Genomic DNA, 13,290 nt, shown 5'->3' with positions numbered 1-13,290 from the left:
ACCTGACGTGTTTCTTCAGCAGAATGAATTCGTCTCACTGTGAAAGTGAAAGTATATGAGAAGTCACGGTGCAGAAACTGTCCCACATCTGGATTACTCATCTAATTTGAACTACTATATATAATTGTTGTCTTAATGCGAAAAGTAACTGCAGCAGGTTTCCCTCTGAGTTGTGGTGAAGTTATCTGTGAAGTGCCACAACATGGACACATTGGGGGTAAAGTATGTTTTTTACACCTTCTGTGTGTGTTGGAACATCTCAGACCAGATCATGTGGCAAAAACAAAATTCAAATCATCAGAAAAAAAAGAAAAAGAAAAAAGCCACAGGACTTGGCCCCGTCTCAGGAATATCTGCATAAATGATTCACGACAGAGGAAATGTGGCTCAGAGCGGCAGCTGCGAGGCGGTTGTTTGTGGACTAATGCACGCAGATTATCACCCATTCCTCAGGCAGGGGGCGGGAGAGAGATACTGTCGAGCAGACCAACAGCGCACTCTTGGAAATCTGCTCTTCCCTTCCCCGCCACCATCACCACCACCATCATCACCACCGCCGCTGCGTAATCAGGCAGCTCCAGGGCTGAGGCGCACCGAGCCACACAGCGCGCTGCTTATTGATAAGACTCCTTGGAAGAAGAGGACCGCAAACCACCGTCCTGACCTGCGACGTTACTTCACACGCTCGGCCCGTGAGCTGGACTTTTATTGGGACGCATCACGGTTAAAGAGACGCTTATTAACAGCTGGGAAAAGTCAAGTCAAGTGGATTTTAAAATTAATTATATATTAAAGAAACCGGGACACCCCTTGGAATAATTTAAACTTTACTTACTTTCCGAGTCTCCTGGATAGTTTTGCCTTGTGACGTTTGAACGTTCGCTGCTTAGAAATGTCGCAAAGTCTTTTGTTAATTCAATTTATCGCCATTAATTTGCGCTTTTAGCAGAAAAACGCACACGCACGCGCGAGGTGAACTAAACAGAGAAGACTGAACATCACGCCGAAGAAGAAGTTGGAGGTTTCTTGTTTTTACACAGTGGGTGCCGCAGACCTCTCTCCCTCTTCTTCTTCTTCTTCTTTTTCTTCCTCTTCTTCTTCTTCTTCTTCTTCGGATATCTCCGCTGGAGACACCGCAGTGTGGACACACCGTCAACGCGCGCGCAGTTCCGCAGGGCGAGCCGCTGTCCCCCACCCGCGCGCACTGCTGAGGAGAGAGGGACTCTCGCGCTTCCATAAATGCCCGGTCCGTCGAAGAGGCTCGAGGCTGGGCAGCAAGATGAGCTCGTGGGTGCAGCTGCTGCTCGTGTTGCTGGCTGCGTGTCTGCGGTTTGGCGTAGCCGAGGTGAGTTAGCATCAATCACAGTGTGAGAAACTTTTACACTTTGCTGAAGCAACTATCACTTGTCCTACGGCAGCCTGCACGTTATCCTGCACACACGTGAAGCCCTAATTAAGTTTTATTTAAAGTCAGCACGAGAGCTGACAGGATATGAAATAGAGCTAATATAAAGTTCAATTATTATATTATTATTCTCTTTAAATCCTTTTATTACTCTGCAGCAACTATTTCCTAAGAATTACATCAAAAATTCAAAATAAGGCAACAAATTCTGTATTTTTAAAAACAGTATTTCTTGTATTTTGTTTTATTTTTGACTGTAATTATATTATTATTCTCTTACATCATCAGGAGCGTATCTACTATAGGTTATATATATGTTCCTGTCAAACACAAGAGAAGATACACAGACCAACATGATCATCAAACCCAGGTGTTTTTATTTTATTTTATATAACTTTGGAGTCGGTGCACCTGCTTCAGTCCAGTCTCATAATAAAAGCCAGTCTCCTCCCGGCCGCCTGTGGGAGCGGGCGGTGGGATCCCTGCAGAAGATAACTGTTATTCCTCCCATTAACTGGCGTTATGAATGGATGCCCAGAGGCAGACGCATGCGGAGGTCTTCCTCTTGTGGGTGATGAGGCAGGAAACAGAAACTGCCATGAAAGGCCCCTTCTGCAGCTGGATGCTCCACGTGGTTAAGTGATGCGTTCATGGATGCTGTTCCAGATGTTGAGGGAATGAGTCAGTGAGCGCCGTCGTACTGCGACATCGTGCCGTGGAGGCCACATGTTTGTAACAGTTGATGAGCAGGGGAGACCACAAACTGTGGCACTGCTATTTATTTATTTTTTTGTGTGTCAACATGACACATTGAGTTGTTGTTGATTTTTTGGGGGGGGGGGGGTCTAATTGTGGGAGGCCTTTACATATTCACCGGAACATATAGGCTTTGTATGTCTGTCACATGGGTGTTGCCACGTAGACGATGCGCTTATTACTGCTGTTTCCTCCTCCAGTGAACAACATCTGCACCTCTGCTCCGCTTGATTATTCCACTGTAAATCTGTCTGAATGAAGGTTTCTTATAAACCCGTGAAAGTGAACAGGCAGTAGAGAAATACAGACGCTGGATAGATGGACCAAGCCTGACTGTCTGCTCCAGGTCACGCGGGAAGACAAAACTTTAACCAAAGGTCAAGTGAGGCTTGGCGATAAACGATGTAATATTGGAAAAAGGTCAGAAAGGCGGATTACACCTGAGTGAAAGATAAAAATCAGATTCACCGTGTCTCTCAACCTACTTCTGTAAACTGAGTTTATTTCCTGATGTGAAGTCTGTAGAAGTCGGTGGCACCGTCATGCCCAGTGAATCAGAGTCTTTTCTTCCTCTCTGCCTCCGTTCAGGTTTAATCTGTGTTTCATCTCCACAATGAAACACCGGTGTCAGTGGTTCCTAAAACTTAAATGGAGTTTAAACACAAGCAGTTAACAAGTTATTCATCCAGTCAGATGAACTTGGAACAGGATGTGAGCTGTTAATGAAATATATAATTCCCCTTTCATTCTCTGAACCACTTGAACAGCAGAGAACGTGCTGTATGTAGTCCACCGTCACCATGACTACTCAACACGAAGGGAGATTTTGTGGAAAAACACATAGCTACGAGGGATGACTTCAAATTCCTGTCGTCGACCCGTCTTTTCATTTTACGGCTTCTTGCAGACGCCACATGAAAAAAGGAAACTAGAATCTGACAGTGCGCGTGTTTCAAGAGGGAGAGCGTTACAGAGGCTTTGAGGTATACAACCAGGAATTCCCCCCCTTCCCCATGTCTAATTTTAAAGTTATAGTCAGGGAGTCTGTAGGTTCAATCACGTCCCTTATAAAAAAAAAAAGAAGGTGATCATGAGAGAATGGGTTTGAAACACACATCTCCTGTTGAGAGTGAGTGATAATTTAAAAGCTTCTTATAATGAACGTATACATTCAGCTACAGCGCCACACAAACTCCTCATTATCTTTACAAGTGCGTCAGGCGCCTTTCCAGCTCGCAACGACATTACGAAGAAAAGAATGAATTAAAGTCACATTTACTCACACATTCCAGTATTGTGCACGTGTAGTTTTCACCGTTTCAGTGGCTACATGTGAAGCCTCACACATGTGCTGCTGCTGCTGCTGCTGCTGCTGCGCCGACAGCAATCTCGACCCTCTAATTATGTACGATTTAGATGTTCCCTCTCCTGCCCGGCCCGCTGCAGCCTGATGCCTGTACCTGGCATTCCTCAACGTGTCCGGGAGCTTCAGGTGATAAGTTCTGGATTATGTCGAGAATTTAGGGTGTTTTTTTTTTTTGTTGTTGTTGTAAAAGCTGTGAGGTGTTGGATACACGGAGCAGGACAGTTTCTCAGAAGAGGAACTGTCCTGCGGTCTTCGTCGTAACAGCTGATCTAACAGCTGTTGTTGTCTCTGCTTCATCATCACGAGCCCATTATTTGAAAAGAGGTCAACTGCTCCAGATGCAGGTGAATGATGAGACTCAAAGCGCAGGGAGGGAATATCAGCTTTAGACTCACTGACTTCACACTTTTATTTGCCATTTTATGGGCAATTAATCATTTCTTTACCAAGAGCTTCTTGAAGGGAAGGCATCACACATCAGACTCCACGATCTCTCCAAGGAAAGAAAATAATCAACAACTATTTTGATAATAAATGTTGTATAAATGTTGTAGCGTTGGTCCCAGAAAACATGGAAGTTCAGGTCATCACCTTGGGCTTTAGGACAGTTTGATGGATATTTTTCATCATTTTCTAATGTTTTACAGATGAATCCATGATGAGAAGACGTGCTAGCTGCAGCCTCACCTGTTGGTATAGTTCTCAGGAACAGGAAATATCTTCTTTCTTTTCTTTCCCCACTGAGCTTCCATTATTTCAGTATCTTGACATCTTGAACGTATCAAAATACTCGTCCGTCACAGTCGCACGTTGAACATTACCAACGTGTGTTTACGTATTCTGTCTGTGCAGTTTGAATCTGTTTACATCTGTTTTGTTTATCAGAACCAAAGTGTTTATTTAATATTTCCTGCTCAGACACAAATCGTCATGACAGCAGGCACCACGGCGAACAAAGGCACACATCCTATAATTAACATCAGACACAATTAGCCGAGCAGGCGGGTTCTCTCCGTCGTCGGCAGAGGAGGGAGGAAATAATCATGATGACTCCTCAGGGGCATCGGCAGCTCTGCGGCGGAGATGTCAGTGTAATACAGCAGGCGTTTCCCCGCTGGAGAATCTGACTGTATGAAAGGACGTCCAACAATGGGGGAAAGTCAGTGGCATACAGTTTGGGCAGGGTGAGGATACACCTTCATTTCATGGATGGCTACTTCCTCTGGCTAAAGCTCTGCTTCCCGCCGGGATTTCATTATATTCTCCAGAACCCGGGTGGAGCCGTACACTGGGCCGGAGGTGCGATATAAAATAAAATGAATCTGTATTTTTTTTTTAAAAAACAGCCGGGTCAGATCTCACTGGCTCCTCTCACCAATGAAGCACATCCTCCGCGTTTAAACCAATGTGAGGAAGTGTGTCGACCCATGTCTGATCCTTGTCCGTCTTTTATTCATCTATTATCCCTCTTTTCTTTTTTTCAGATGCACCTCTCCTCTCTCCTCCTCTCTATATCACTCCTTCCCCCACTTCCTGACTCCTTCCTGGCTCCTTTGACCCCTAAATGTTAGCAGATGAGAAGACACAACGCCAATAGTCATTCACCCTGCTCTTAGTGACCATTGTGTGTCTGCTTTGGTTAACACCCCCCCCCCTCCAGCTCTCTCACCCATTAATGACTGGGGGGGTTAAACCCACAGTCAGTCTATAGAGGCACAATGAGCTGTTGCTTGGTTGTTGTTGTGCTGGTATGGAAATATTTAGTGAAGAGCAAGTTGGATAAAGTTTCCTTTTGTTATTATCAACAGATTCCACGAGGAAAGCAAAAAGCAGAACTGAGTTTTCCTCCCGAGCGTGGAGCCAGAAGCTGATATCATGTTTGTCTCTGCGCCATTAAACCTTCCAGAAACCGTCAGAGATATATTCCTTCGCTGCGGTAAACAGGACGAGTGCAGGAGTGTAGCTGCTGTTTAAAGGCTCAGCCAGTTCCAACCATAAAGCCTTTGAGATGTTTTCATATTAATTTGTTCACAGGCATCACAGATGAATTAATAGATAGTTAATAATAATGAAGCATGTTAGTTTTTATGTTAAATTATTGAGAGTGAGAGCAGGTTCCAGTTTCTTGAGTTAACTAGTAGGTATTAGTTCAAGCCATTTGTTTCTGATCGATTGATTAATCATTTACATTAATATTTTTGTGGGGCACGTCTACGTTACAAGAAATACAAACTATAATAACGAGCCTTTGAAATGTGAAGCGAGCCGCCTGTTAAACGCCACGGGAGAGATGTGTGATGGTTCTGAATGTGTCAGAAGAACCGGCGAGGAGAACGTCGGCGCGAGCGGACATGCCGTGTGGATAACGTGAGGCTTATTTTACACGACACCTTCATCTGTGAGTCCACACTTTGGGTTTCCTGCCCGACCAGGCCTGCAGACCTCGTCCGTCTGACTTCCTGTTTCTCCTGCGACCGATCGAAACTCGGTCGACTAAGACTCTTCTCGTCGACTAGCGTTACATTGCGATCACCTATTGTTCCTCGGCCGGGCAGCCACACACACACTGAAGCGCTCGGTCGCTGCAGGAGTGTTGTTTCATTTCCTCAGAGGAACTGTTTGGAAAACTCTGTAATGCCCGTTGCAGGATGCAGAAGGGCGGGAAATTCTCAAACAGCTATTCTTATAGTCTTGTGCTGAAAAAAAAAAAAAGTGTCTAAATGTCTAACGTGTCGTCTTCTTTTCCTCTTTTCCCATGGTCCTGTTCTACGGCGGCCCAGGCTGGTGTAGGATATCTCATGTGGTTGGTGTTGTGTGTTTCAGGGGGACCCTCTGCCTGCAGCCCTGGTGGAGCTGGTTAGAAACAGCCCCATCGCCTCCATAGAGGACCTCCAGCTGCTGCTGCTCTCTGACTCCGTAGGTAAAGATCACAGCTCTACTTCTATTCTTACATTCACTCAAACCGGATTTACTGCTGGGTTATTGTGTTATTGTGGATCCTGACACGGTTGTGCTGCGTTCACGTTCTTACTTTAACCTCAGCGACGTGTTAAATCTCGACATGAACAGAAAAGCTTTTAACTTTATCGCTAAATGGGACGAATTAAAGTTTTAATCTCACGTCTAAACCGAACTGTAAAGGTTGGAAACGTGATCTCTAGTTTTCTGTGTCTGTAGCTCATTTATTACAAATAAATAAATACTATGATGAAATACTAAAACTACAGTTTCATGGGAAACATACACTTATGATCCTTTCAAAATAAAGTGCAAAAGGCTTTGCCATCAATCAAAAACATTTTCTTACTTCCTGAACTGACGGCAGCGTAGACACAGAGTCCATGTTGTTCTCACTCAGCGAGAGAATCCACCAACTCTGTCGACTCAGATTTCATGTTTCCTCTTAAATAAAGTTCTGGATCATTTCAGATGCTTTTTAAACGGGACAAAAATCTAATCAAGAATACACTAATTAATACTTCTCAGATGTGTAAAGACGAACTGAAAATTAACAACATCAATTAGTGGTTACTAACTGTGACTGGTGAACATGATCAGATCAAAGTGAGAAGTACAACAACAGTAACTTTAACTAGCTCCTCGCCTCACACTCACTCACATCAGTCACATGTGACGTTAACGACCCCCACACCCTCTTTGTTGCTCCCGCTCTCTCTCTCTCTCTCTCTCTCTCTCTCTCTCTTTCTGTCCTCGCACGCCCACATGCAGGGACCACGTCCGCACATGCAGAGGGCGCTAGAACGCCTCACAATATGAGATATCACACCAGGGGACAAAAGAAACTGCACCGTGCATAAATCAGTTGCTGCGTTTAAGTCGAACGCTGTATTTGTTTATTGTTTTGTCTCAGATGAGGAGGACGGGACTTCTGCAGCCAATGGAGGTCACAGACTCCCAAGGAGCCTCGGTGAGTCAAGCCCCCTCCCCCCTCCTCCCTCCTCCCTCCTTCCTTTCTGGTCCTCCACAGTGTTATTATTCAGAACAGTGCTTTCTTGTTGCGCTCACAATGTGAACTTATTGTGCACGGTGAAGGAGCGAGGCGTCGCTGCTGTTACTCTCATGCGGCTTCTTCAGATGTAAAAATAAAAAACATGCGTCAGAGTAAATGTTGGGTTAATAGAAGGTCGAGGTGGAGAATTCCTGATTTTCCTCATGAGAGGAAAGTACTCCATCCTCATTAGTGCAGGACAGCGGGCGTGTTCAGTCAGCCTTGATTTATGTGACAGGTATGGTTTTAGTGACGCGGTAAAATCCTTCCCATTAACCTTTCTTTTTTAAGCTATCATGATAACGCAGATGTCTGAATTACTACACATCAATCTGCAGCAGTGTGGGTGACGAGGAAACACTAATGGTCCTACATTAATCCTCGTAAAGAGGAACCCTGCGTGTCCGACCCCAGAGACGCTTCTTGAACAGGGAACATTTGTGAAATTCCCTCGTGTTTCAGATCAACACCGATCAGAAGAAGCTTTAAACCACTATTGTATAAAACCGTAAAGAGCTCTCACCACACTGTCCCATAGATAAACATGCATTTTGACTTCTGAAGGAGCCTCATGTGCATTTTGATTCTTCTCTCCCTTGTTGGTTCAGCTAACGCGTCCACAAAAGGGAAGGTGGTTCTTAACGGTCGCTTTTTTACAAACGCAGTACGCTTTGAATGCTAACACTCACGCTAATGCTAACAGCAGTGCTAGCAGCGACGCTCACACTCGGTCGTGTCGTCCCCCAGATGCCCAGCCGGCCCAGCAGGCTCTGTGTAAAGTGCGTACAGAGGTGGTTGAGATCACCAGGGCAATGCTGGACCGAAGCAACGCTAACTTCCTGTTATGGCCGCCTTGTGTGGAGGTGCAGCGCTGCTCCGGCTGCTGCAACACCAAGAGCCTGCAGTGTGTCCCTGTGGTCACGCACACCAGATACCTGCAGGTAAACAACCGCCTGCACACAAATACACAGACTGAACATGAAGGTCAAAGCACGCACATTTAGACGGAAGGAAAAATGGCGCCCGCGATGTGTTTTTGTTACAACTCCTCCCTGTGACTCGCTCCTTATCCAGGTCATGAAGATCGAATACGTGAATAAAAGACCCACGTACGCCAAAGCGGTGGTGTCGGTGGTGGATCACGTGGAGTGCCGATGTCAGCCGGCGCCGCGTCCTCCGGCGCCCAGGAGAAAGTCGTCTCGCAGACAGCACAGCCACCAGCATCAAAACCAGACGCTGGGCCAAGAGCACGGACAGGGACAGGTACAGTGTGGATGCTCTCTGTTGTTTGGGGGATGTTGTATTAAATTCTCACCTTAGAGGTTGTATGTGTTGGCACAAGTTATCACAGAGTTTAGTTTAAGCAGCTGAGCTCTTGTGTAACTTCTAGTTACATGTTTCTCAAAACTTTATTGTTGTTTAATATAATATTAATGTGGTAAGTTGATTTTAAAGTGTATAATATTATAATTCGGTCAGAAATACACTGAAGAAGCTTGTGGAACATTTACTCATCCACACTGATTGTAAATGGACAAAACTGAGATGAGCTGCATCAGTTAAGCTGAAGTGAATCGTGTTGAATTTTATTACCACAGGTCAAGATGCACTCCAAGGACGAGCTGCATCAGTGGGACGAGCTGAAACAGAACCAGAGAGCCCACCTGGAGGATCTCCTGGAGCAGCACTGGAGCCCCAGAGGAGACACCTTCACCCAGCCCGGAGAAGGCTACAGTCTGGCCGGGGAGGACACATCTCGGTCCGGAGAGGCCGTTCACTTCGCTCCACACTGGGCACATAACTCCAGCGGGCTCCACGCGACCGGAGAGCAATCTGAGAACGTGGAGAGGAAGGACGGTAGGATCTCGGACGGCAACAAGACTGTTTCCTCAGAGGGTGATGTTGGTGTTGAGCCAAAGAACAAGATGGTAGAAGGTGGGAACGGGTTGCTGCTCAACGTCACTGAAGGGAAAGTGAATGAGGGAAACGGGGGAAGGGACAAAGCTGCACAAACACGCAGTCCACTACTGCAAGAAGACAAATCCAAATTTACAAAGAGTCACACGAGTGGCATCTCTCCGCCTGTTACTCAGAATCCTCAAGCCAAATTCAGTCCAACTGAGGAAACCATCAGCCAGAGAGTCGGGAGCAGAGCCCGACCGACCAAAGAGCCCAACCCAGACCCTCGGCAGCAGGCGAGGCGGAGGGAGAACGAGACGCCGGAGGAAGAGAGGATATTACAGATCGAGGAGGCAAAACTGGAGGAGGAGAGAAGAGAGCTTCTGCTCCTCCACAAGAGGCTGGACCAGGAGAAGGAGATCCTGAGACAGCAGCAGGTGAAACGAGAAGAGGAGGAGAGGCAGAGAGAAAAGGAGGCAGACGGTCGACATCACCTGCATGGTAAACATCATCGTCTGCAGACAACTACACAGAAACCAGGTGAAATCAGGATTTAAGACTTTGGAGAAATAAAAACACAAATATGAAATATTTTAATCGTTTTTTGGTTTTTATTTTTAACTTTTCCTGTAATATGTAAATGCTTTTTTTTTTTCCTGCAGAGAGCACAACATCTACGACTACCACGCGACAGCCCTCAGCTCCAGCAGGCCCCAGACCTCCAGCTCGTCCAAACCAAACGAAGAGAAGGATGAGGAAGAATCGCAAACGGATCAGCAAGGCAGCTATGAGAGCGATGCTAATGTAGAGCTAAAGCAAAGCCAGGTGAGTTCACATGACCTATTAGACAACAAAATCTAAATGACGGAATGAATAATGCAGCTCGGTGAAGTTTAAAGTTTGCCTTCCTATATTTCCCCCTCAGGGACACAACGTGAACTTGGTGTATTTTGTGGATAATCCAGAGGTGAAGCAGAGTGACTCCCTTCATATAAATATTTATTCATTCATTCATTCAGTAACCTGCTCATCCTGTGAGATCTCCTCAGTAACACTACTAATAACTGTCTGGTGAACCTGTAATGACACCTGGACGGAGTAAGACGAGGGTGAGAGGAAAATGGAATATAAATAAAAGGTGGACCTTGTTTTTTTTGTTTTTTGTTTTTTGTTTTTTAAGAGAACACTTCTCTACAACGACAGTTGCTGGTGTGAAGTAACAAGTGGCATCTGAAGACTGACAAATCGTGTGCGAGCACAGTACATCCGGAGGACTGACACTGCATCGCTGTAGAACTGTGGATAATCGTGCAATTTCCAAACTCTTCGTGGAACCATGTTTGATATCAACAGAGAGAAACTGCACTTATATTTTGACGAAACCGAGTCTATACGGGGTTTAAATGATAAAGTTTGTTGCTGAAAGACTTGTTTTTGTGATAACGACAGTCAGACCGGACTGTTGAGTGCGTTCTGTGGAAAAATGGACGTAACTCTTCTGTGTCACGAAAGAATCTGTTGTATTGTAATTGGATAATCTTAAGAGACAATCATCAATAGACGGCAATGACAACTAATGCTGACTAAAACCACCAATATTTCCCATGTGTGATAAAACTCACACATCTGGAGCTCAGCGTTGACTCTGCTGGGAAGATAAAGCTGTGTAGATTTACCGCACCCAGGCCTGATATCATTTATTAGCTCATTAAAACAGTGATGGTCTCTCTCTAACCATATTTAATATTTAACTCATTGCAAACACTGGATTTACACAGAAGTGATCAGAGAACAAAAACATGCATTAGTTTTAAGATCTCACCACGGGTGTGAAAGAAAAAAAAAAGAGTGAGGTGCTCTCTGAATATGAGGTGATGGCGTTCCACCTGTGAACCGACCGTGTGCTATCTTTCTTATTTATTTATCTCTACCATTACTGTGGATTAACTCTCCATAGAAATACTGCATTCAGGCTGCCGTGATGACTGGGTGGGTCCATCAGAAACACTGAACAAGTTTAGAAAAGAAAAATAAAAGAAGATCAAAACCTTCTGTGACCTCCCAGTATCACGCAGTGTTTAACTTCTGTGTCTAAAAAGTGTGTGCATGTGTGTTTGTTTTGTATGCCTAAGTGTGTGGTGTAGTGTGTGTATAGGCTTGTACCCAACACCTACACTTTTGTCATGCATCTCAATACATGTAGCAGCATATATCTGTTTCTCTCTGTCACTTTCTCTCTTTGATAGAGAGACGTTTTTGTCTTTTTCCAATCAATACAATCACGTTCCTTTTAAACTCTTCAGGAAACTGAACGGGTCGAAACAAGTGAATCAACAGCTCGTCACTGAAAAGGACAGCAGGACTTTGCAAACGTAGATAATGTTTTTGTGTATTTCCATTAGAAAGAACACGTAGAAACACTCTGGTGATGCTCTTTGGTTTTCAGTGATCCATAATCAGCCAGACATCTTAAGTTATTGAAAAAACATGGCTTGTATGTCCTTTGTGTCAACTTACAACTGTTACTGATTTTGTCTGTTTTATTATGAGATATGATGGAAAAAAAAGGAATGTTTGTGATAACGTTGCCACCTAATGCTATTTTCATATGGGTATAAGAAGCTAATGTGCTGAAATCTACTTTGTTTTGTGTTTTTATTCCATTTCTCCTCTATATCTTCTATCATCACTGGGCCGACGGCCGCTGCTCGACACGTGACGAGCAACAGACTGAAAGCAAAACTGATTTTAAGGCTAAAGGCTAATTCAGGCGTCCTCGGGGTCATGCGACATAAATGTGGTTATCTGTGAGGCTGTAAGAGTCTGCAGCCATTGTAGTGGCTCAGTTGTATTTAGGCACAGCCGCGCTTTGAGCTAAATGCTAGCGTCAGCTACTGCTAACACGCTAACAGTAACAACGCTAAAATGCTGACGCTAAGCTTTACCACGTTTAGCGTCTCAGTTTAGCATGTTAGCAAGATAACATTTGCTAGGACAGAAGAAAGTACAGCTGTAGCTGATGATGCCATTTGTTTTGTAGGTATTTAGTCAAAAGAAATGTTGAATTTTTCCCACTTGCTGGCGCTAAATTAAATGTTTACCATCAGGTAACGGGATCAGTAAATTTATTACGGTTCAAACCGAGGGGAATAGTTTTCAAAAAAATTTAACAAAAAGCCAAAAATGTCACTTTTATGACGTGAACTATCTGACTTTCTTACCACGTGCTGCACTAAGCCTGTTTGACATGTTGTGTTCACACAGTGCATCTTCAGCTCTCCAGAGACTTCATATTGACTCCTGGAATCCACTGCCTCGTATTGAGCGTTACTCCTAGAGATGTGCAGTGAGGTTTGTTCAGTCTGACAATAGAGACAGAAAAGAAATAGTGGGGGGGTTGATGTACTGTGGGTGAACTCTGGCACACACTCTCCTGATGGTTTGTTTTTCACATTTACCCACTTGACTCTTGGCTGCAAAAACTCCACAACTCAGCAGTCAGCTGCACGGCTCTGTCTGCTAATTACCGAGTCAAGAAGTCGTCTGCTTTCCTGTCTAAGTGGAATCATACGACGGATTTCTTTGCAGCACAACAAATGCTAATGACAATCTTGCAGATGTGATTATGTCTTAACGCATTTTGGGCTCGAGGAGCTTTGTTGTCTTTATAAAATTTGACAGATAACTGGGTTTGATCTCATATTAATGTGTCTGTCTCACGTCTGTGATTTGCCCTTAATCTTCCTGTATGTGACTCCTTAAACTCAATGTGTATTCAGGTATTCATGCATTACTTCCCGTTGCCCTACTGTCAATCTCACACGGACGTACTACGTCTAAACGGCAGACCATCTC

At 44.7% G+C, this 13,290-nt stretch overlaps 1 protein-coding gene across 5 annotated transcripts; it reads left to right on the top strand.

Moving 5' to 3' along the window:
- Positions 1–348: 348 nt before the first annotated feature.
- LOC111230347 (stress response protein nst1-like) lies at positions 349–13,021 on the top strand. Of its 5 annotated transcripts, XR_002665435.1 has the most exons (9): positions 349–1,345; positions 6,351–6,447; positions 7,399–7,455; positions 8,284–8,477; positions 8,611–8,799; positions 9,135–9,975; positions 10,098–10,260; positions 10,361–10,402; positions 10,616–13,020. XR_002665435.1 is itself a non-coding variant. In XM_022757042.1 (8 exons), exons 1-7 carry the CDS (start codon positions 1,280–1,282, stop codon positions 10,241–10,243), a joined length of 1,590 nt encoding a protein of 529 aa, XP_022612763.1. In that variant the 5' UTR covers positions 349–1,279; the 3' UTR covers positions 10,244–10,260; positions 10,361–13,021. The 5 variants fall into 5 exon arrangements, 4 of the variants coding, with proteins under 4 accessions (XP_022612763.1, XP_022612764.1, XP_022612765.1 ...); XM_022757042.1 differs by having other exon boundaries at positions 10,361–13,021; XM_022757043.1 differs by lacking the exon at positions 10,361–10,402 and having other exon boundaries at positions 10,616–13,019.
- Positions 13,022–13,290: the final 269 nt, after the last annotated feature.

This window comes from Seriola dumerili, unplaced genomic scaffold (genome assembly GCF_002260705.1).
Source record: "Seriola dumerili isolate Sdu_G_001 unplaced genomic scaffold, Sdu_1.0 BDQW01000262.1, whole genome shotgun sequence".
NCBI lineage: Eukaryota > Metazoa > Chordata > Actinopteri > Carangiformes > Carangidae > Seriola > Seriola dumerili.
This window is presented reverse-complemented; position numbering and strand designations above follow the sequence as displayed.

Excerpts from the sequence above, each read along its gene's own strand:
- LOC111230347 (XM_022757042.1), top strand. The coding sequence starts at position 1,280 with ATGAGCTCGTGGGTGCAGCTGCTGCTCGTGTTGCTGGCTGCGTGTCTG. Across the intron at positions 8,478-8,610 it reads CGCACACCAGATACCTGCAG|GTCATGAAGATCGAATACGT; the intron begins GTAAACAACCGC and ends CTCCTTATCCAG. Across the intron at positions 8,800-9,134 it reads AAGAGCACGGACAGGGACAG|GTCAAGATGCACTCCAAGGA; the intron begins GTACAGTGTGGA and ends TTATTACCACAG.